The sequence below is a fragment of the Silurus aristotelis genome, assembly GCF_946808225.1.
Source record: "Silurus aristotelis genome assembly, chromosome: 26".
Lineage (NCBI taxonomy): Eukaryota > Metazoa > Chordata > Actinopteri > Siluriformes > Siluridae > Silurus > Silurus aristotelis.
This window is the reverse complement of record NC_139599.1, coordinates 13,840,917-13,865,431: the sequence shown is the minus strand read 5'-3', so window position 1 is coordinate 13,865,431 and position 24,515 is coordinate 13,840,917. Positions and strand designations below refer to the sequence as shown.

At 38.0% G+C, this 24,515-nt stretch overlaps 2 protein-coding genes and 1 long non-coding RNA gene across 6 annotated transcripts in view; all 3 read left to right on the top strand.

Annotated features, from left to right (window-relative positions):
• Positions 1 to 7,265, top strand: part of doc2b (double C2-like domains, beta) — a 158,737-nt gene extending 151,472 nt beyond the window's left edge. For all 4 annotated transcript variants that reach the window (XM_083530691.1, XM_083530693.1, XM_083530690.1 and 1 more), the window contains 3 exons: positions 2,674 to 2,755; positions 5,475 to 5,571; positions 5,687 to 7,265. In XM_083530691.1, coding sequence (XP_083386817.1) covers positions 2,674 to 2,755; positions 5,475 to 5,571; positions 5,687 to 5,823 — 316 coding nt within the window. In that variant the 3' untranslated portion in view covers positions 5,824 to 7,265. The remainder of the gene's footprint in view (positions 1 to 2,673; positions 2,756 to 5,474; positions 5,572 to 5,686) is intronic.
• Positions 7,266 to 13,393: 6,128 nt separating this feature from the next.
• LOC310720499 lies at positions 13,394 to 16,714 on the top strand. The gene is made up of 7 exons (XR_014531754.1): positions 13,394 to 13,525; positions 14,074 to 14,117; positions 14,330 to 14,355; positions 14,567 to 14,623; positions 14,999 to 15,370; positions 16,027 to 16,083; positions 16,411 to 16,714. It is a non-coding gene; the product is annotated as an uncharacterized lncRNA (long non-coding RNA).
• Positions 16,715 to 19,563: 2,849 nt separating this feature from the next.
• The window catches only part of castor2 (cytosolic arginine sensor for mTORC1 subunit 2), a 16,431-nt gene continuing 11,479 nt past the window's right edge, over positions 19,564 to 24,515 (top strand). The window contains exon 1 of the mRNA XM_083530702.1: positions 19,564 to 20,392. Coding sequence (XP_083386828.1) covers positions 20,280 to 20,392 — 113 coding nt within the window. The 5' untranslated portion in view covers positions 19,564 to 20,279. The remainder of the gene's footprint in view (positions 20,393 to 24,515) is intronic.

Here is a 24,515-nt window from a genome sequence, read left to right as displayed (position 1 = left end):
AATTAATTAATTAATTTTTTTTTTGGCTTGATTTTCATTCAACATGTCCAACCCCTTCAATACCTTTTGCTGTTTGTTAATGATAAAGGTTGGTAATGGGATTTAAGCTTACTCAGACCTTCAAACAGCGTTTTTGCTGTTGCTGCCGTTGTTTTTTAGGCTGACAGTGCCGCGATGCAGTCGAGATCTGAAAGCGCACAGTAGTTTGCTAACTCATGAGTCATGAGTTTCTCCACCAAATAAAATTCTCTGCCATGAGGGATACAAAATATGGTCATCAGAAGCAGTTAGTCATAGCCAGCATTTGGGAAGGAAAGAGAGAGATAGAGAGATAGAGATAGAGATAGAGAGAGAGAGAGAGAGAGAGAGAGAGAGAGAGAGAGAGCGCAGTCTTCTGTAGTATATTGGTTTATTGAGGCTTTAGTAGATGTGGTGATCTTGGGATATATATCTGAGGATAAGAGGCTACTGAGAGAGAGAGAGAGAGAGAGAGAGAGAGAGAGAGAGAGAGAGAGAGAGAGAGAGAGAGAGAGAGAGAGAGAGAGAGAGAGAGAGAGAGAGCTCCCAGGGGTTTTTAACAAACTGGGGTGCACTTGCTAGATAATCCAATTTACTCACTCTCTCTCTCTCTCTCTCTCTCTCTCTCTCTCTCTCTCTCACTCTCTCTCTAACCTCTCCCTAACCATAGCCTCAGTGCCCAAACCACCCAACTTCAAACTTTTATAATAAAGGAATTATATCTACGTCATAAGGCCATCACTTCTGTCTTTTGAACTTTTAAGCACTGAGATATCTGACCTCGGATTGTAGAGATTGTAGATTGAGACCAGTTTATCCAGCTAGTGGCCTTCAAACCAAAATGGAGCAGTGGGGGGAGGCATACAATCTGGTGAGCAATAAAACATGTTATATGTTTAAACAAACCAAATAAGCTAACTAACCGAATCCAGCAATCCAAGAGTGTCAGTTCATAACATTTCCACAATTTTTGATTTTTGATCATTCTCCTTTGGTATAAGGCAATTAATCTGTGTTGGTTATGAGCTTTACAAGTCACTACACAGCAGCTGTCTTGTAAAGCAAAGGCCAAGTGATGCAATTGTGTAGGAAATGAACAATTCTTTTAATATTCACCGATCAAGCATAACATAATGCTGTAACAAACGTTGTGTTAACTTCTTCAGCAGTTTGAGCTACAGGAGCTCGTCTGTTGGATCGGACCACAAGTACCAGCCTTCGCTCCCCACGTGCATCAATGAGCCTCGGCCACCCATGTCACCGGTTCACCACTGTTCCTTCACTGGTCCACTTTTAATAGATACTGACCACTGCAGATCGGGAACACCCTTTAAGAGCTGCAGTTTTGGAGATGCTTTGGCCCAGTCGTCTAGCTATCGATCCAAAACCAGAAAAACATAGAACGTGAAACAAACGACAGCCAAACTGAGTGCAGTGCTTCGCAGTCGAAACAGCGGAAACATGAGCATTCATACACACCTAAACCTAACATCGAAGTTTGGGTAGCTGTGAACAAATAGACACGTAAACACCAATAAAGAGACAGGGGTGTGAAGGGAATAAAAGAAAAAAAAAAACATGTGACAGAACCAATGATGAATCAATGAATCTTGAAAACTTGACACTTGTAGCCTGCGGTCGGTTTTATTTTGGTAAACATTTCCGAGTGCTTTTGTTTTGTCTGTTTTTCAGCAAAGCACAAGACAAACACAGCTAAAATCTTGCACGCTTTTCTTTTACCCGAGCTGAGGGCTGTGTGCCAGTGTGCGCCGTCTCGCCTGATCAGATCGCATTAGCAAGTCTAATCTATTCTGATTCAGTGTTATTTTCAGTCTATTGTGTCCGAGTTGTATTTTGTCTTCTTCTGGCCTTCCAAAATGGCTCCTCTTCCAAGGACAGAGGTTCTGATCTTGATCTCCCAGTGGGGAACTTCTTTAATCATCATCCGGGGCCTGACCTTTTGCAGCAGCATCATTATTGGAGGGTCAGAGCGAGCATAAAGTGGCACGTCAGGCTCATTTACAGCAAAGCATTCAGGGAGTTCCTTGTTATCTTTGCTTCACAGAGTTACATTAAACATGCACCAGTATATCCTTTCTGTTTGAGATCACTATTGATTTTTCCTTGCCTTGTTGTTTTGTTTTATTTCACGCTGTATGGTGGAGAAGGAAATCGTTGATGTAGCGTATGATGTAGCAGTGCCCTCTGCTGGATTTTCTTTTTCAATGTTTTTTCAATGCATTGTCACGCTCTGGTTTCTAAATTGGAAATATTGTATGGATAAAAGTATCAGGACACCTGAATTTTTCTTTCAGTAATATTTGGTTCTTCACCAAACTGTTGCCACAAAGTTCGAGGCACACAATTGTATAATATGTCTTCATAGGTGGTAGATTTAAATATTCCCTTTACTAGGACATCCAAAACTGTTCCAGCATGGCAATGTACCTGCGCACAAAAACAGCTTTATGAAGATAAGGTTAAGTGGCCTGCTAGAAAGCTCTGACCTCAACCTTACTGACCTTTGGGATGAATTGGAAAAGGTGGAATAGGTGGAATTTTATGGTCAGGTGTCCACAAACCTTTGTCCGTTCAGTGTACTACAGTATTATGTTATACAGCCAAAAATAATACCTGCATCTTTAATTGTTTCAGATACCTGAAGCCAGATGAGAACAAAAAGTCAAAGCACAAGACTACCGTTAAGAAGAAGACTCTCAATCCAGAGTTTAATGAGGTATGCTTCAAAATACTGTATATTTTATTACCTGAATTCATTAAACATACATAGGTCCAAGATATTGCCTTAGCAATATTGTCAGGATTTACTTTACTTATTGACTTATTTCCAACTATTAAGTATATGTGTGCAATTATCACCTCCAGAATTATGTTGGAAAAAAGTCTTATGAGGACACTTCTTCAAATCTTGGGCCACGCCAAGTATGGTGAATCTTCAGTGCTCTGTTCTTGAAGTCCTTCTTCATTTCACACCACTGGTTACTTCTTTCTGATTAGCTACTGCAGGCCAAAACTATAAAATCTCTAAGTTGTATGTGTTGAATAAATGTGTTAGCGTAATCACACATAATTCTGCTATGGTACATCAGGATCGAAGGCTAGTGTGGAAAGCTTGTTGGTTTAGGGAAGAGTAAGGCAGAAGGCAGGTGACAGTATCAATAGAAACAACAGAAATAAGTTATGTTCCCCTATTATCCCTTTCTCCTTTGAGGAAAGATTGCACGCATGTTTGCACACAAACACGCACACAACTCACAAACAAGCACACACACTAATCGCTGCACATTCAGCACCTTCTCTCTTTCCCACATCTGCTCACTGCAACTCAACACTCCATTATAAAATTATTCACAGGTGTGTGTGATTCCCACCACTCAATTATTTTGGCTCCACCCTCCAGTTACACAAACCGATTATCCCACTTTCACAGCTAGCTACTTTCAAAATGATGAAGGACTCATAAAAATTGTATATAGAACATCAAATAATGTTAAAAACTGCTTATTGTAATTTATATATTATGAGGCGAATTTGGCCAAAATTCAGTTCTCCATTAAAAAAATTTTATTGAGAGGCTTCAGAACATTTGCCATTATTTCCAATAAAAGAACATAATAAGTCAAGTCAAGTTTATTTCTATAGCAATATTTCTTTTTACAATGGACATTGTCTCAAAGCAGCCTTACAAGATTTAAGAGTTAAGATGAGCAACATGTATTTATCCCTGATGAGCAGCCATGGCGACTGTAGCAAGGAAAAACTCCCTTAGATGTTATGAGGAAGAAACCTTGAAAAGGACCAGACTCAAAAGGGGAATCCATCCTCATTTGGGTGATATCAAGAGTGTGATATAGAAAAATCTAAAAAAGAACTGAAGAGTTCAAACTAACATGAATATTTCAGCCTCTATGTGCTGCAATGTCAATCTAATCTGCCCAGGGCATTCACACTCAGTAGTGCTGGCCAACGTAACTAGTACCTTAGAATAAGATTTGAATATGCTTTTTTGTCATTTGCTTTCCCTCAATTGGTATTACTGTGCAGCGAGTGCCTGAGTGGACAGTATTTGTAATAATATAAATTATTTTAACTTGTGATTATCGCATGGTATCAGATGGTATCGGATCTTGGGATTCTGACTGTTATCCAACATTGTGTGCATAGCTAGCTGTACCTTTTTTAGTGCTGTTTTTTCTCTTGATGCCTCTTTGGATGCTTCTTTGCCACCATGTTATAAGTCACTGTCTGGATTTCTTTGTTTAGAAGTACATGTGCTAGTATAGTTGTATACAGAAACCATGCAGTGAGCTAGCTAGCTAGCTAGAACTTTATCTTCACACACCATATGGTACTTGAGCTATTTTTAAAACCTTTTGCAAGACTGGAATAAATGAATAAATGAGAATATGTGAGTGAGTGAGTGAGTGAGTGAGTGAGTGAGTGAGTGAGTGAGTGAGTGAGTGAGTGAGTGTGTGAGAAGGCAATCATATACCAAATCCCCAATACACCAACACACACATACAAAACACATTTTTCTTGAGAAAAGTACATATGTACACTTTGGTCAGTTCCATCTCACCTACAGATGGGCTGAAATCCAAATATAATATAGTGGTATCTAGTTCGGGTTGGGAATGTGACAAAAATATGATTATGAAACACTGCTGTAGTACACAATGGATCACTTTCTGCATCACAAACTTTAGTTTGTGGACACCTGAACATAAGATTGGTATATGCTTTTTGAAAATCCCATTTCACAGGAATCCCATTTCTAGGATGATTAGACTAGATTTTGGAGTGTGCTTCTGGAGATTTGTACTCATTCAGCTACAAGGGTGTACGTAAAGTACTGATGTAGGTGATGTAAGGGGGCCTGGGGTGCAGTCAGTCTTCCTGTGAGGGAGTGGTAGCTCAGTGGTTAAGGTGCTGGGTTACTGATTGGAAGGTCGGGAGTTCAAGCCCCAGTATCGCCAAGCTGCCACTCTTGGGCCCTTAAACAAGGCCCTTAACCCTCTGTGCTCCAGGGGTGCCATATCACCTGCGCTCTGACCCCAGTTTCTAAGAAAGCTGCGAAGAAAAAATTTCACTGTGCTCTAATGTATATGTGAAAATTAAAGGCTATTCTGATCATCCCAAAGGTGTTCAGTAGAATTGAGCTTTAAAACAGGTCGCTTAAGATCTTCCATTCCAACCCATGTTAAGCATATGGTCATGGAGCTGTCTTTGTGCACAAGGGCATTGCCATGCTGGAACAAGTCTGGGTCTCCTAGTTCAAGTCCTAGCTACAGCATGCAAAGACATCCTTTACAATTTTGTTAACCATTTGGGAAAGAACCACATATGGCTAAAGAAATCAAACTTTTCGTCTATATAGTGTACTTTTTATGAATATCAGGCTGATGTGTTCAAAATGTGTCTCCTTGTTTACACAGGAGTTCTTCTATGAGATTAAATATACAGAGCTGAGCAAGAAAACCCTCGAGGTGACGGTTTGGGATTATGATATTGGCAAATCCAATGATTTTATAGGTAAGTACATTTGTGGAATGAGTTGTGTGTCTTGACATTTGTTTTAATCAACATCAGTGAGAGTACTGTTGAAGTGTTGAGGGTTTTTTGTTTTGGTTTGTTTTGGTTTTTCTAGGTGGAGTGTCTCTAGGCATCAACGCCAACGGCGAACGTCTGAAACACTGGTTCGACTGTCTCAAAAACAAGGACAAGAAAATCGAGCGCTGGCACACACTCACTAATGAACTCCCCGGGTCAGGTTTCAACGACTGAAACCCAGACTCGAAAGCATGTTGTTCCACCTTTTTCCTGCGAGAACGTAATGCTCGGCTTTCGACCGTCACCTCCAACACTTCAATCCAGAGAAGGGTACCAAAGTGACCTCTTTTTTTTTCCTTGCAAATCTACTCCTGTATGTACTTCCTCCCTGATTTTGACCTTTATTGTTCAATGTGGCTTTTTGAGCTTCTTGGGCCAGCTTGTGTGGATATGAAGAGGTGTTTTTTTTTTTCGCTTCACAAATAGCAGGGGATCATGTACAAAACGTTTTTGCTGTTCTTTCCGCTTTTTTCAAAATGTGGTTACGTATCCCTGAATGTCGTTTACACGTTCGGATGTACGGATCTCTTCGAATCAGGGGTTAATTCTTTAAAAGATTTCGGAAAAAGAAAAAGCGATTGTTTACACCTAGGATCCCGAACATTCATGGTAAAGGGGGAAAAAAGATGCTAGATTTAATATACGATAGTATTACTATTAAAAAGGGACTTTTTTTATTTCATTTTATTCTCTTATAGATTTTATTTCGTTTTTATTACTCGTGTAAGCACCCAGCATCAGTGCAGATCGATGAATGTGTTTTATTCAGCCACGCGATTGAGAATGTGATGCTGAAAAAAAGCAATGGACCAACGTCTATCCTGTTTACACATTTAAAACAAACAAACAAAAAAACGAAAATGCCCGAGAGTAGAAATTCTACGCCAGGTAAGAAATTGTAGTTTCGGACCATCCTTTCTTCATTTTGGTAATGTACAGTAACGTTGGTCGTCGATGTTGTTCAGCTCCATGTGAATTGAGACGAGTGTGCTAGAAATCATTTCGGTTGATTCGTTGATTTTTTCCTGTTTGTTTGGATAGTAAACGAATCTTGAATGTAAGAAAAAACGATTTCTTTTTAATATAATTTCTTCCTCAATTAAAGAGATCTTTCTGGCACAAAAACAAGACCGTAATATATTTAGCATGCATATCCAGTGGTTTTATTAGTTGTTCTGACTAGGATTTGAAAACGTATTTATTTTTTCCAAGGCTAGTATTACTATTTTTTTCGTGTAGTACATTTTAATGACGTAGACGTCCATTTTTCAGAGTAATCTTATAGCTCTAGGAATGTTCGATATCTCAATATGGCCACGTGCGTGTAAAACGGAGGTCGACGAATCTCCTATCACTGGGACTCTTATCAAAAGCAGCCAGACTTGTGAGATCTTTTGTAATCTTGTTGCCTTTGTACTCGAAAGCTAAATGGCGCTAAAAAAAATGAAATGAATGACTTTAAGAAAAGAAAGAAATAAAAAAAATGCATGCAAACTGAGTTCACAAAACTGACTTTGCTTAACGCTCTTTGATGGACTTTGCTTAATGTTTGATACTCTTCTGTAAAAGAGAACTCGTCGTTGATATATATATATATATATATATATATATATATATATATATATATATATATATATATATATATATATATATATATATATATATATATATACATATATATAAAAGGAAAAACGATTATGGAATGTCCGTGTTTTCTTCTTGGACGTTTTTTTGTACCCTTTCAACACTGTCCCATCGCTCCGTCTAGCAGAAACGTGATCGCATGTAACGTTCTGTTTCCTTTCTTTGTGTTTTTCCAATCTCAGGCGATTCTTTGCATTTCTCGTGGTTCTCTGATCGAAATGTATACGTTAATACTCCACTCACCATCACTACTTGCACCGAATGGCAGAATTTTTGTGCCTTTTCTTTTCTAACATTGTATTTTTTATTTTTATTTTTGCACCGCTCACTTTACAATGATTCCTAGACGGATATTAGCTTTTACTATAGAAACTATATAATAACATTCAGCATATTTCTATTCCTCATCCACGCCGGAATATTGTAACCAGTCGTAATATTATCGCTCAGTGAGACACTATGTGGGTGTGTGTGGGGCATGGGTTTGTGTGTGTGAGTATATGTGTGTGTGGCTGGGGTCCTGGGTTTCAAGTGGCATGAATCTACATGTTCTGGTTTCTACAAAACACTGACGCAACACATTCAACTAAAAGGGAAAAGAGGGTTAGCAGGACGTTTTGTTTGTTTTTTGATACATTTCATAAAACATCTAACATCTAAATATATATATATATATATATATATATATATATATATATATATATATATATATATATATATATATATATATATATATATATATATATATAATATATATATAAATACATACATACATTTAGACTATTACATGCTTCACTTCATAGGATTCAAATTTGCACTGGTTCCAAAAAAGTCACACACACAGACATACACACACAAACACCAAAAACCAGAATGTGACATTTCTTATATGTCTGTTTTAAAGTAAATAAATGTTTGAGTATTATATCTTGTGTTTCTTTTTTACTCTGGTAAAAGACTGTGCGTTATATATATATATATATATATATATATATATATATATATATATATATATATATATATATATATATATATATATATATATATATATATATACTTTCCGTACCCACTGTATATATATATACAGTGAATACTTTCCGTACCCACTGTATATATATATACAGTGGGTACGGAAAGTATTCAGACCCCCTTAAATTTTTCACTCTTTGTTATATTGCAGCCATTTGCTAAAATCATTTAAGTTAATTCTTCTTCCTCATGAATGTACACACAGCTCCCCATATTCACAGAAAAAAACACAGAATTGTTGACATTGTTGCAGATTTATTAAAAAAGAAAAACTTAAATATCACATGGTCCTAAGTATTCAGACCCTTTGCTGTGACACTCATATTTAACTCAGGTGCTTTCCATTTCTTCTGATCATCCTTGAGATGGTTCTACACCTTCATTTGAGTCCAGCTGTGTTTGATTATACTGTTCGGACTTGATTACGAAAGCCACACACCTGTCTATATAAGACCTTCCAGATCACAATGCATGTCAGAGCAAATGAGAATCATGAGGTCAAAGGAACTGCCTGAAGAGCTCAGAGACAGAATTGTGGCAAGGCACAGATCTGGCCAAGGTTACAAAAAGATTTCTGCTGCACTTAAGGTTCCTAAGAGCACAGTGGCCTCCATAATCCTCAAATGGAAGACGTTTGGGACGACCAGAACCCTTCCTAGAGCTGGCCGTCCGGCCAAACTGAGCTATCGGGGGAGAAGAGCCTTGGTGAGAGAGGTAAAGAAGAACCCAAAGATCACTGTGGCTGAGCTCCAGAGACGCAGTCAGGAGATGGGAGAAAGTTTTAGAAAGTCAACCATCACTGCAGCCCTCCACCAGTCGGGGTTTTATGGCAGAGTGGCCCGACGGAAGCCTCTCCTCAGTGTAAGACACATTAAAGCCCGCATGGAGTTTGCTAAAAAACACCTGAAGGACTCCAAGATGGTGAGAAATAAGATTCTCTGGTCTGATGAGACCAAAATAGAACTTTTTGGCCTTAATTCTAAGCGGTATGTGTGGAGAAAACCAGGCACTGCTCATCATCTGTCCAATACAGTCCCAACAGTGAAGCATGGTGGTGGCAGCATCATGCTGTGGGGGTGTTTTTCAGCTGCAGGGACAGGACGACTGGTTGCAATCGAGGGAAAGATGAATGCGGCCAAGTACAGGGATATCCTGGACAAAATCCTTCTCCAGAGTGCTCTGGACCTCAGACTGGGCCGAAGGTTTACCTTCCAACAAGACAATGACCCTAAGCACACAGCTAAAATAACGAAGGAGTGGCTTCACAACAACTCCGTGACTGTTCTTGAATGGCCCAGCCAGAGCCCTGACTTAAACCCAATTGAGCATCTCTGGAGAGACCTAAAAATGGCTGTCCACCAACGTTTACCATCCAACCTGACAGAACTGGAGAGGACCTGCAAGGAGGAATGGCAGAGGATCCCCAAATCCAGGTGTGGAAGACTTGTTGCATATTTCCCAAAAAGACTCCTGGCTGTATTAGATCAAAAGGGGGCTTCTACTAAATACTGAGCAAAGGGTCTGAATACTTAGGACCATGTGATATTTCAGTTTTTCTTTTTTAATAAATCTGCAACAATGTCAACAATTCTGTGTTTTTCTGTCAGTATGGGGTGCTATGTGTACATTCATGAGGAAGAAGAATGAACCTAAATGATTTTAGCAAATGGCTGCAATATAACAAAGAGTGAAAAATTTAAGGGGGTCTGAATACTTTCCTTATACTTTCACTGTATATAAGAATTAGATGTCGACCCCGCAAACATCCCGAACCATCCAGAGACGTACCAACACCATTTGAATCCCACTTCATGTGGAGTTTGGACATTGGACCTCCTTGAGTGTTTTAAAGCTCTGGCATGGAGAAGCTGGTGTTGGATTTATGATGATCTCAAATGTTGAGCTATTTTATGAGTTGCTCAGTAGCTCCTGGTTCCATAATCCCAGATGACTGTATAAGACTGTAGAAAGGACATTACTTATAATCTTACATTCCAGTGCTCATGTTAGTTCTCACTCTCCAGTGTTCTGTACTGTTTAAAAACTATAATCACACTCTTGATATCACCCAAATGAGGATGGGTTCCCCTTTTCAGTCTGGTTCCTCTCAAGGTTTCTTCCTCATAACAGCTGCTTATCAGGGATCAATACACATCGTTCACCTCAACTGTTAAATTCTGTAAAGCTGCTTTGAGACAATGTCCGTTGTGAAAAGCGCTATAGAAATAAACTTGACTTGACTTGACTTTACAATAGGGTTAAAGAGCAAGATCTTCCATTCCAAACCACTTCATGTAGCTTTTCTGTGCACAGGAGCACTGGCATGCTGAAACAGGTTTTGCTCTCCCACTGAAAGTAAAATAAAAGGACATCCTATAAAATAATGTGCCTCCAACTTTGTGGTAACAGTTTGGGGAAGAACCACATATGGCTGGAAATGTCAGGTGTCCCAATACTGTTATTCATATAATGTATATCCTGAGTAATCATATGTATACATTCAACAAGTGTTAATAAATAAATATGAATATGGTAATGGTGACCTGGTGACCATGGTGCAGGATACCTGAAGTTGATCTCAGCCTCCACATTAAGTAGTAAATTCACTATTCTTCAAAGAGACCAAAATAATAAGTAATTTGTATATATCAGATTCAATACAGGTCACTGAAATAGGGAAAAACAACATTTGTTGATTGATGGTTTGATTTGATTGGAAAAATTTACTATTTGTATACAGCATGCACTTCCACTTTCTAAGCCAGAGCTGGATAGCAGAATTACAGTCGCATTAAACATGGTTGGAGAGCAGTATTGGAGGAAGCCTGCGTTAAAGGTGAGGAAGCCAAACACTTTGGTGATGTAAATTATAATCAAAATGTACTAACTACAAATTTTCCCTTTCTGCTTGTTTACCTTGCTGTACTTGAAAGCAAAACCCATTCCACCATGCTCTGCCGAAAAAAAAAACACAGTTATCTAATGTAACTAATGTTTCACAATACAAATACCTGTTACAAGCCAGCTGCTGTTAACCATTAAAATAAAAATGTTTCTATAATCTACAGTGATTGCCAGCATCATTAAATCATTATCACCAAACCAAAGAAATCATTGTCGATACATATTGGAACTGGGATGCTTATGGTCCCTATTGGTGTCCAGTAGATACCAACATGTGATCTAGTTGCCAAAGGATTTTTACTGGTCCTCTAATGGTATCCACTTGACATAACACGCTGAGACAATAGAATAGTACAGACCCACAGGCTATAACCACGTATTCTTTCAAATGTATTCAGATCTGATATTCACTTTCCTCCCAGATAATCAATCACATGTCTTCAGAGAAGGTGTGAACAGGGTTATGTGGATACATGGATGTGTCTCAATACAAATCTTTTTTTAACAGTGCAGCATGCATTTCTGTTTGACCATTTTAATTACAAATATAAATAAATATAAAGGAGGCAAAATTAAAACCTTTAACGCGACACACATTTATTCACAATGTCCTTACTTTACTCAGATATAAAATAATAATAAACACTAAAAAAATTATTTTTAATCACTAAAGATTTGTTTTACTGATGTTTTACTTATTTGATTTACTGAAGTCTAAAATCGAGCACCAGAATCCGCCGTGATGCACACATCCGGCAATTAAAACTGCCCGTGTGGAAACATAGCAACAGTTTAGTTTGTTGTCCTGATGATTTATGTAATTTTAAACACCATAATTACTTTAAAACATTAACAAGAATATTCAATCTTCATGCTCTACGTTTAGTTTGGTTTCACTAATAATAAACATACATTTGCTTAAAGTATCCATATTTGTCTATGTTGATTAGAGTATTCAAAACTTGAAAAGTAATCATTTAAGGTACATTTAGAACAGATAAAAATGTGCAATTAAGTTGCAATTAATCACGAGTCACGTGATTGGCATCGCACATCTGTTCTCAGAGAAACATGTGTATTTATTTATTTATTTGATTTAGATTTTTTATTTTTTTACGTATATATTATATTAGAATTTTCGGGAAGGTAAGATTAATCGATTCACATCAGTGCATTGGCATGGAAGTTAGCAATGTGATACACCGATATTAAAAAGTGTGCATCGGATACAAGTTGGCATTTGTATCGCGATCGTTTTTTAACATATGTGCATCAGTAAAAAGTGATTTATTTATATATAATTATTAGTGGATGTGTTATATTTTTATTATCTAGAAAGTGAACTTATTATCTAGAAAGTGAACAATAATGTGTGACCTATATTTTATATGTAGATTGATTTCTCTTCGCTAAAATGTTTTCAAGCTCGTTCTCTCAGCACTACTGCTGAGGTAGAGCTGCATCTTCCTGGATACAGAACAGGAAAAAAACGTTTGTGAAAGGGCCATGCCTTAGAATTCAGCAGGCACTTAAATATATTTATGATTTGCTGTCTGAACCAAAAACATAAAGCTTAACTATCTGTACCATATTGAATTGTATAGCAAACTTATTTTTCATTGCATTGTTTTGCACTGAATCGTATCGTGTTGAATTGAATTGAACTCGGATCACACTGCTGCATCCTATTGTGGAGAATCGTATCGCACCTGTACCTGCTTATTATGTATATTTAATGTATCGTATCATTCATTATGCATCAAGCTATATATATATATATATATATATATATATATATATATATATATATATATATATATATATATATATATATATATATATATATATATGTGTGTGTGTGTGTGTGTGTGTGTGTGTGTGTGTGTGTGTGTGTGTGTGTTCAATTGTTATTATTTTATAGTAGTATTTATTTAAGCAATAATAAATTGAAATTTAAAAAATTTAAAAACACAATCATCCTATATCTAAATCTTTATAAGCTATCTTGGTTGAACCTGTCGTAAATTCCTGCCGTAAAGTTGTCCAATAAATCCAGCCCAGTCCATTGTAGCACGTGCTCATAAAGCAGCCTCCTATTGGATACTATCGGTGTCATGTAGACGAGTTTAAAACACTAGCCAATCACGAATCTAGAATCTAATATATGGGCGGGGTTTCTCTGTATAGAGGTAGGGACTGTGAACTGTATAACTCTACAGACTGAACATCTACCGGTCTCTTTTTTTGCGGTTAGCTGGTCGATGTGCTCCTCTGTGATGAACACGGCGCCATTACTTCGGTAAATGTTCATGTTTAATTGTTTTATGCGCTTTATTATGAAGCTGTAATCTCTATTTAACTCACATACCCTTTCTTCTTTAGCGATTATAGCAATAGTTATTTTTGTGATGTATAAAATCCACGCGCTCGACCCTAATAACGTGGAGTAGGAATTAAGTGGCTCGAGATGCATGTTCAAATCTTTTTATATTTGTTTTATTTGTTTATGAACACCTTGGAGCGGTTTAGAGCGTCTCGGGTGAATGCTAACTGTTTAGCCAGTCTAGTCAAGTGGCGCCATGTTGCCTCCACGTGCACTCGAGCTCGTGCACTGCAGCCGTTCTTTTCTCTTTGAAAGCCATGTTAAATCTGGAATAAAGCGGAACTTCTCCTCTGTCATGGGTCACTTCCACAGGTTTCATGGCGATATTATGTCCAGGTTTGCTTTCATCTCTGCATCTTTGATTGTTGAGGTGACAATGAGGCCTGGGATATCTGAAGCGCTACCCAACATTATCATATGCATTGTGCATGTGTTCACACGTGCTCCCTTCTTTTTCTCCACAGGCTGGCCGGATGTGCACGCTGGACTGGATCACTAGTGCTTCAAGGTAATGATTGCAAATAGACTTATTTTCATGCACAGTCCTAGTCACGGCTTAGTGAAGGTGGGCTTAGGAACTAGGACAGTGCAAAGAGTACAATTCTGTTCTCTTGCAACTCACTGCTGTGCTTAAATCATGTCAGTGCTACTTATGAGAATGGACATTTTTCCCCTTTTTTAAACCCTGGATACATTCTTACCTTTTGATTATTCTTTCAGATTTTGGATAAGCATCCTGATTAAAGGTAAGGTCAAATCTGCTTCAAGTGCTTATGAATATGATGCATCACCACTCCATAGACTTTGTAGTGATGATTGGCGTTTTAATGTTCAACTGCTCTTATGCCCATGAAAGAAATCAGCCTCTCTGAACGTCTTGTCTATTTTAGTTGAAGAAAAGACCACCCTTTAATAGATGTTGAAGAAAGGAAAAACAAACTTATTTTTTTCCCACAGGCCTGTCCTTTTTATGAAGACATGAAGTGTATGACTTGAAAGGCTGATTTCCTGATGGTAGGGTTTTTTTTTTTTGTTCTTTTCCCTCCTCCCCTTTTGTTTTAATGCATTCCTGAGGTCTATCCCGACTGGCCCCTCACAGTAGAGCCGTGTCGTTGGAAATGCCTCAAAGATGAACTCTGTAGTATAGCTTTACTCATGGTGTTACTGTCATTAACTCTGTGGGCAAAAACGCTGCAGGACAAACCTTTACATTGTAAATGCACAAATCAATATTGACTTTATTCTTTCTTTCTTTTTTTACTTGAAACATGTGGTTACGTAATGATTTGGTGCATATATTAAGCTTTCAACTTGGATACCTTATCTTTTGGTCCTGTAAATATTAAATTGAAGGTTCAAGAAAGTTTTAATTGTGTATTCTTGTTGCAGCCTTGGTGTCCACATGATGGCGCTCTTCTCCCAACTCCTGGTAAGTGTTGCGCTTAAATTTCTGAACTGGGGGTAGTTTCTTTCTAGCACTGTGTGGTATCTGCATCCAGTTGTATATCTGACTGGACTGTTCAAATGGCAGTGCAAGAGTAACTCCAATACCTTCCATCATGGACCTCACAACTTTTGCATGTTGGGTCCTGGGTGGTACTGAGACACAAATTATCTAATTTATCTGTAATTATCTTTCATTTGATCACATGTTTAAACTGTTTCTGCCCCTTAGGAATGACAAAGCCCTCACTCATTCCATGTTGCTTTCGCACACTCACTGTCACTTAAGTACACAAGGCACACTGAGTTAAAATAGCTGTAAGTATTGACTTATGAGGGATTTCAAAGCTAGAGGACATTGTTTTTGCATCACATTTATGCTTTCCATTGTTAAAAAAAATTGGCAAACCCACGTAGATGCACGTCATCATGACTCAGTTAACAGGCCAATATAGTTTCATTTCAGTCTTATTTTGCCCAGTGAGCATTCTGACTTAACATGTCTATGTATATTTAAGTTTTGATTTGGCTGTCAGTGTGAAGCAATTTCTTTGGGTGGGGTTTTTTTTTTTTGGGGGGGGGGGTTAAGGGGTTGTCCTTAAAACTCGTCATTTAAAATAAATGTTGCTCTTTGACTGAACATTAAAACCCCAAACAATAGAGTTGTTACAACTGAAACTATTGCACTGCTGTTTTCCACCCAGACCTCTAGCACAGTTGTATGGTGACATTTTGGCATTCTACTGAAATGAATACTACTTTTTGTGAACTTGATTATAAAAGTTCCCTTTGTTTTCCTGTCATTATTTTTGTGGCTGGTGTATTTCATGTGTCTCTGCCGTCAGGGTTTAGTCAGCACATTAACATGGCCACTTTGTGGTATGCTGTCAGAATTTAGCCACAAGCCTCATCCTGCACTAGTTACTGTGCAAAGGCATTTGTTGGGTTGATCTTTTTGTGTTTTTGGCTTGCAGGTCTGTCCTTAATGGACTAAATGCTCAACATCAGAGCTGGGAATGGTGCCAAGCAAGGTGACTACCTTTTTTTTTTTTTTTATTTTTTTTTATTTTATTTTTTTTTATATATATAAATAAATACCAGTCTTATTTATTATTTGGTCATATACCAAAGCTCTCGGGAGGTGAAGTTCTCGACCTGCTGTGGACATGACCGGAAATCATACACCATCCCAGTGTCTCACTTCAGGATACCTGGTGTGATTCACTGGGAACATGTTGAAATTGTGCCACTGTTAATTTTTATTAAATTAGTATTTTTCTATCAAAAAAAAAAATTTATCCCCACCCCCCCCCTTTCTCCATATCCAGTTACGGCTGTGGGATTCTCCGAAATGACAGACTTTCAGCATTACACACATCACTTTTCAAAGGGGGTCAGCCTCGTAATGCCATTGGTGATCCATAACGCTGTGATCCCACATCAGTGCCCTGAGAAATACCATGCAGGTGTTTATAGGGTGGTTCAGGTACCTGCTGTCCAAATGGCAACATTTTAATTCTGATTTACTGAAATAGTGCTTTGTCCCATTTATATTGACTTAGTGTTTTTTGTTTTTGTTTCTCAGATTAACTGGAGTCTAAGCTGATGAACAAAAGTTTGCTGTAGTGTATGTTTGTTTCTAATAAAAGTGTGAAATGATTAGGCTTTTGTGAAGATTTGATTTCCAACTCCTTTGTTTTTGTGTGTTTAATGTCCTAACTTCCTCTCCAATTAAAAAGTCCTTTGCTATAAAACGGTGCAGTTTTCTATTGTCTTGTGGTGGTTTTTTTTGTTTTTTTCCCTTTACACAGTAATTTATTTTTTTGCAACCTGCTCTGGGAATACCGCCCTGACCAGTATCAGCTGTTTTGTGATGGTGGTTTCATTTTTAGAAATAAAACATGCTGTGATAAGCTGACATTTTAATTGTTTACTGATTTAAAAATGTAGTTCATGGCATGAATGCAACAGGGGCATGAACGCTTGTTTGGCTAAGTGTTAGTTCATACCTATTTTTCCTTTTTAAAATATATAGGGTTTCAACCGCCTGTGACTGACTTGAGTCCCAGTTTATACCATGATTTCTTTCTTGAATTTTTGCTAATTTATATTTATAAATATGCTGAGTTGCCAAAAATGTTGTCAGGAGAATGTGCATGTCCTTATACTTGAACTAGTAATTATCAGTTAGAATTGTAACCTAATGACAGTTGGACAACTGACCATAAGAATTAAAGTGGTTTAATTTACTGAATAAGGAACGTGATGTTTTGGGATTTTCTCACAAATACTAATGAAGGGTTGCCCTTGGCTCTTGTTTTCGTGCTCGGGTTTGGTGAAAGGTCTTGTTTTATAGTCTGCTGATTCGTGTTTGGGCTGGCTCTGGCAACACGTTCATGAAATGTGGATGTAACCATCGAGCTTTATGCTCATTTGTTGAAGGAACTGGCATTTAGCTGCCAGGAACGTGTCTGAATCCCATCGCAGTCTGGTTTTTGAAGCATTGCAGTTAAGAGTTTTTGAATTATATTGTGTACTAGACTAGTGATGCTTTCAGTTAACTAGGTTATTGGATAAGATATACGGGCATTGCTCAATATTCACCAGTAATAAAACACGTTGCTGAAACTTCCACGTTAATTTCTGTTCTTTAAAAAGTACTGAGTACTAAGCCCCCCACTCTAATCTATTTCTGGTCTCTAAATAAATTCGAGTTAACTGTTAACTTTTTCCAGGTACAACATTCCAAGCACATGACCCTAAATAGCATCAGCTCCTTGCTGCTTATTACGCAGCCTCTGTGAACACGAAGACCTGGAAATCCCATCAGCTGATACTGTGATGCCGTCTCAAGCTAAACGAATAGCTTGTCCTTTGAACCGGCCCAATGCATGATTGAGCTTGTTTGGGAGATCAAATTGTCCCCAGGATCTTATCACTGCTACACACAATAAAGGCCTGTGTTTATGACCCTGTGAGACAAAAAAACTGATTACCTGCCTGACATGACTTGTGAATTATTAAACTGATGCCTACCTTTTTAACCCAGTGACATGATGGCCAGAAGACTGTAGAGGGGGGTCCTCACTTCTGCCAATCAGTTGGCCATTATTGTGCCTTGTTTGTGTATGATTTGTGTACAGCAACGATTAAGGCAAAAAGGATTTGTATCCTGCATACCCAAAGGATAATTATTTTGGAGGGAAAACTTTATTTTGAATTATATTACAGATTTTTTTAAGTAGGTTAAAGTAGTGTAGAAACTATGTAAGCAATCTGCAAGGGTACCCAACCTGAAAAATGTAAATAAGCTAGAAATGCTGGTTCATAAATCTACTTTTGCCTGAGGAATCTGTATTTTTGTCTTGTTTGTTTTAACCTCCTTAAAAGTCAACCAAAAAACCTCTCTGCATGATTATCTTATTTACGTACTGCTCACTGTCTCACAAAAAACGTCAAACCTTCAAGATAATATCTTGCCATGAAAAACACATTGTGTCATCAGAAAGCCAAATCATTATGCAAGAAGGTTCTGAAGCTCATAGGGAGGAAAGTGGACAAAAAGATATCAAGCTCTGAGAGGTGGGAGGGGCTTTGTAGGTGGAGACTATTCAAGAAGTTATGAAAAGGACAATTCACACCTGTGTGAGTCAACAATAAATACAATGTTTGTAATTCAATCAGTGCTGAAGAAAAAAAAAAACAGCATCGGGGTTAGCCCAGTCATTAAATTCTCCTTTTGTAAGTGTATATATATATATATATATATATATATATATATATATATATATATATATATATATATGCATGCATTACAGGTCTTGTTGACTGGGTTAAGCCATGTTCTAAAAATAATAATTGATTAAAAATATATAAATACATGTTTGTTGTTAAAGGATATTTGTGGAAATTCTTACTAAGTTATCCTGACCGTAATCATATGCTGACAGATTTATTAGCCATTTCAGGAAGCATTGATGCTTTTTAGAATTAGGATTAAACTTTGGTTAAGAAGTTCAGAATGTCTTCAGTTTGAATCCCATCACCACCAAAGTGTCACTGATGGGCCCTTGAGCAAGGCCCTTACCCCTCAACTGCTGTGCTCAAAAGTGTCTGCACATATACAAATGTAAATAAATTTCTATGATTTGCAACTATATATTTATTGTATTTCATGGTTATATTCTATTTCTTCACCTTTCCATGTTTATTTTCTGTAGCAGCACGATCTGATGATCGTCCCATGCCGTACTGTATATCTGTATGTATGTCAAGAAAAAATATATACAATTTGACATTTATTTGTCTGAGATTCTTAACAATGAATTGGGTGAATGTTTGTATTATATCTGTAAAATTACTATTGTAAGTTAACGTCAGCTGAGGATGTTGGAGTGAAAGTAGCACATTAATTGGGAAATCAATAGCATAAATCATAAGAAAAAAAATGTTTATTTTTTTAATTACTAAAATAAAAACTTGATGACAGGAAAAGACGTGCCACAACATGCCATGTTTGATTCAAACAAAACAGGGGCTCGAAATGGGCGTGGCCTGGTGTCATCTAGTGTATTTAACCCATGACTGATTTCACTGATGCTGCCGTAGGTCGAGGTTGATTTAAAAAACGGGTCAGCGAATTATTTGAGTGTAGAATTTGTTGATTTTTGAGTTTATTCGTGAGTAAAATTATATATTTTATTATATATATTTATAAAAATGCCTGAACTACGATTCCCCTCATGCAACTCGCCGGTTCATAGTCACGCCCCCTCGCGTTTGACTGACAGGTTGTTTGTCTCAGTGTAGCCAGCTGCCGGACTGTTCCAATCCCCGCCGGAGTGGAAACACGGGGGGAGGCAGACAGTCCTCTCTTTTCTCCCTTTTCCCGTTTTATTTTAACCTCGTTGTGCTTTGCTGTATTTTTTTTTTATTTCACCCTTTGCTTCTCTCCCTTTCTCGCTCTCTTTCTCTTCTTTCCTCTTGCACAACTTTTCCCTGGTTTTCCCCCTCTCTCTCTCTCTCTCTCTCTCTAGCCTCCTTTTTTCCGCTCCGTTTGAAGGTTCTTATTAAAAAACCCGGTCCGTTTGGCTTTCACTTATTTATTTATTTATTGTTTTCTGCTTTCTCTCTCCTATTTTTTTTAAATTACCTACACACATGCTTACACGAGTCAAATAGCCGTTCATCCTGGTGTTTTTTAGCCCCAAATGAGAAGACGCAAAAGATGGAACTGCACATTTTAGAGCACAACCTGAAAGTAGCCAGTATAGCCAAGGAAGGCATCCAGATTTGCACTCACGGACTGATAAAACTCGCTTTCCTGCCTTCAAAAACAAGGTGAGTAGCATGTTATGTATTTATATACGTATTATATATATATATATATTTCTATATGCAGAATTGTGTATTTGTCCATTGTTCAAATGAATGACACAGAATTTGTGGTAGAAAGGCATCCTGAGGGGCTTTAGGCCAGTGAATTGAACAGCTAGCTGCGTATCTCTCTCTCTCTCTCTCTCTCTCTCTCTCTCTCTCTCTCTCTCTCTCAACCTGTAAAAGAACATTTCCACTTACTTACATTTTAAACTCCTTCCTTATCCCGCTACGCTGTCGACAAATGAAACAAGAAGCCCACAGGTTATAAATAGAAAGCTCACGGCTTCTGTATGAACCCGGTCACACCCCCCCCCCCCCCTTTTTTATTTTATATCCATGTTAAAGGGTTGTGTGCGCTCGCGCGCGCGCGAGGACGTGCAGCTCGTGCTGGTAATTTATTTTTCTCCCCTCCGTCAAAAAAACCCAAAAAACTTCACAATAGCATCAACAGCAACCACACTGAATGAATTGCTTTTCCTTCACATCATATCAACACTCCCATATTGTAGCCTATCATTTCAACTCCAAGACTCCTAATCCCATTTAACGATGTCCAATTAAATGTTTTATCATATTATCATATTTTCCTTCTAAACACCAGGTTGTACCTTATTTACCCCCCTTTAACATTATTTACCATGTCCCTCTTCCTGCTGCAGTGCTTTGCATGGCTGCTGGAAAGCTGTAAACAACTGCAGTGAAGAGAGAAGAAGGGGGAAAAAAAAACACAAGCAGGAGTTCACAAATTATTATTTTTTTGCATAGACCCAGAGGTGTTAGGTGCACTTTCGTTGCTTCTTCGTTCTCTTCTTCGCTTCCTTCCTTCCGAGTTTTTATTCCGTGGCGGTTATCAAAGGCGCGATATTATCGTGGCATTCGGTCAAATATCGTTATCATCATCACCTCACTTCACCTTTTCATTTATATCCTTTTATTTTCTGTAACAGTGCAATCTGATCAAGCCGTCCACCCCATGGCGTACTGTATATCTTTATGTATGCCAGGGAAAAACTATAAATGACATTTATTTGTGAGATTATTAAAAACGTATTTGGTGAATGTTTGTAGTACATATCTGTAGAATTACTATTAATTCGGCTGAGGATGTTGGAGTGAAAGTAACACGTTTATTGGGCAACCCATAACATAAATCATAAGGGGGGAAAAAGAGTTATCACTAAAATAATTTACTACTGTGAATTGAGAAGAAAAAAACACCAGCATGAATTCACAAATTAGACCCAGAGCTGTTGGGTACAACGTCGTTTCCTTTTTCGTTCCATTCTCTTTCTTTCTTCCACGTTTTTATTCCTGTGGTGGTAAACAAAGGCGCAATGTTATTTTAGCAATCGGTAAAATATTATCACCACCACCTCAAAGGGTTCCAGAGTAATCTAGTCATTTAACATATAGCGTTCCTTAATTTCATCCAAGCTTCATGCAAAAAAAATCTGTCCCGGAATAAGTCAATGCGGCGATTCCGTTTACTCCTACCTCAGGATTCATGAACCATTGATTCTCAAGGTGTTGATTAATTTTTGTAGTAATAAAAATCATTTGCATATTCAAATCCATTTCTGTAGGAACATCTTGTTCAGAGGGACATTTCTGCTCCCAGACTGATAAACAACAGTTTGCTTTCAGTCATGAATAATGCGATGAAGTTTTCTGCATGGAGACTTTGTGAAATTTTAGTTTTTGAAAAAAGTCTCCAGTGCGACTGCATTATTTTGGGAGAAATGAAACGCTGGCGGTGAAGCAACCCTTTGTCTTACTTTATAGCCGGATCGAAGTTGTCTCACGGGTGGTCCACAGCATTAAAGAGTAAATATAAATATATATTTATATAGGATTAAACATTTAATGATTCAGGTGGAGTTGTAACATAAATCATGGCACTCCGTTATTGAAATTATTTTTATATTATATTTCTTGGTTCTGTAGATAAGGTTACTAATCATAATGGTATGGGTTCAAGCCCCAGCACTACCAAGCTGCCACTGTTCGGCCCTTGTGCAAGACACTCAACCATATCTGCTTCAGGGGGGTCGTACCATGACTGACCCTGTGCTTTGACCCCAACTTCCTGACAAGCAATGCGAAAATTACAATTTCCCTTTGGGATTAATAAAGTACTCTTTAAAAAAAAAATTATAAAAGGTTGAACGATCTTCTTCTTAAAGGTAATAGAGGAATCAATCGTTTCAAGACATTCTGCAATTGGTTTTCAAGATGATTGTATTTATTAATAACACATTGTTGTTGATTATTTTAATATCAACACGCCACCATGCGTGTCAATATGTAGGTCTTGTGCATACAATAGCATAATCAGATCATATGGTCATTGAATATGAAGGTAGACAAATACTGTATAATAATAATTCCTATCTATTTTCAGTATGCATCAATATTTAGTTTGGTTCAGGTTGAAGGGAAACTATTTTTTTTTACCAGAAATAGTGTTTCATCTTATGAGAATTTTGAAAAGATGTTTATATATAGACCTGTGTATATAGATTTATATATTTCTAGGTATATTCAGGCAAAATAAACACGAAACGTTATGTAACGTGTTTCATCACCATCGTCAGATACTGTTCTCTTGCTTTCAGACAGCCGATTCAAATCTGTTTGTGAATACGAGGGCATCATGTCAAAGCAGCACACAGCATCATGGAGTTACCCTCGGCTTCTGAGGGTTTAAGCCCGATTCACTGCCTGTTTCTCTGTAGACGATTCTGTAGAGTTTAATGCCTTCTAGTTGTGTTTGCTGACACACGGTCCTGGAGGCCATTTCCTCTCCTGGATTTACAGAGGCGTAAGCCGGCGCCCTAATAAACCCTTTTAAAGTGAGTGTGGGTGGAGTTAACGGGTCCCCAGCTCGAAGAAATACAGTTCTGTAAGTCACTTGGCTAATGCATAATGGGCTCAGAGCTTTGGGGGTTTTGTTTTCATTGTTTATTTTCACTTCTGAATAGAAAAAGCCAGGCCTTGGACACTGAAGTTGTTCTCAGCGGTGGGGAAGCCACTGAAATTCTTTTCTAGTCTTATCCTTCGTCGAACAAACCTACTGGTATTTTGATATCTGGAGGTTACCCATGGTCGGCACATGGGAACTTGATGAGATTTACTGTTTATCTGAAGCTGATTATTGATTGACAAGTCCTTTAAGATAGTACAACACTTGTTTTGGTCCTCTGTCCTTATCCCAGGTGGCCACCATGATTAGGTTTAATTTCATAGAGCGTAACCCCTGTTGCACAACGTACCCAGCTTTTTTGATTTGCATTAGATTCTTATTAGTGCTGAGAAACATCCAGAAGCCAGACAGATAAAGAGTATTAAATTTGTATTAAATTTGCAAGTTCCTCCTCTGTCGCAGGAAAAAGGCTATTAAAAACAAGCTTGAGCAAGAACAGGGGATGTTTTTTTTTTTTTTTCTCAAATCTTTTCTGCCAGCAAATTCAGCTTGTGGTCTGATATCTAGCTGTGAACAGTGTGCCTTCAGAGGCAACCATTGTGTCGGCGCTGGGTTGTCCTTTAAGAGGCTTCTTGATTATAGCGATATAACTTCCTTTGAAAGGCCCCCCTTTCTTCTGTTTATTACCAGACTGAATTATTACACATACCTGCTTTGGCAGATGATGCGTGTTTGCTTGTTTGTTTGCGAATTGTCTCGCGGTGGTGTCGAATGCGAGAAGCAACAGCCCAGTGTGTGAGGAGGGGTGTGGCGAAAGGCGCTTACTGTTCAGAATGCTGTCGGCGGCTCCTGCCCAGTTTGCTGCCTCACTGTTTCAGCTGGCGTCATCGAAAGGGAAGTTCAACCGTGTCGTAGTGCAACAAGAAAGAAAAAGACCCATTCTGTTCACAAACAACACTGAACACACTGTTCGATTTAGATTTTTGCCTCCTGTGCTTCCTGTAGTCGTGTATGCACACCCGCAATGAACTGAAATATGGTGGACTTTGGCAGCGAGTAAGAAATGTATTGAGGCATTGCTTAGTAATAGTGTTGTTTTAATGATTGAAATGCAACACAGTTGTATTAAAATACGTATTTGTGATGTTTAATTGCAATTAT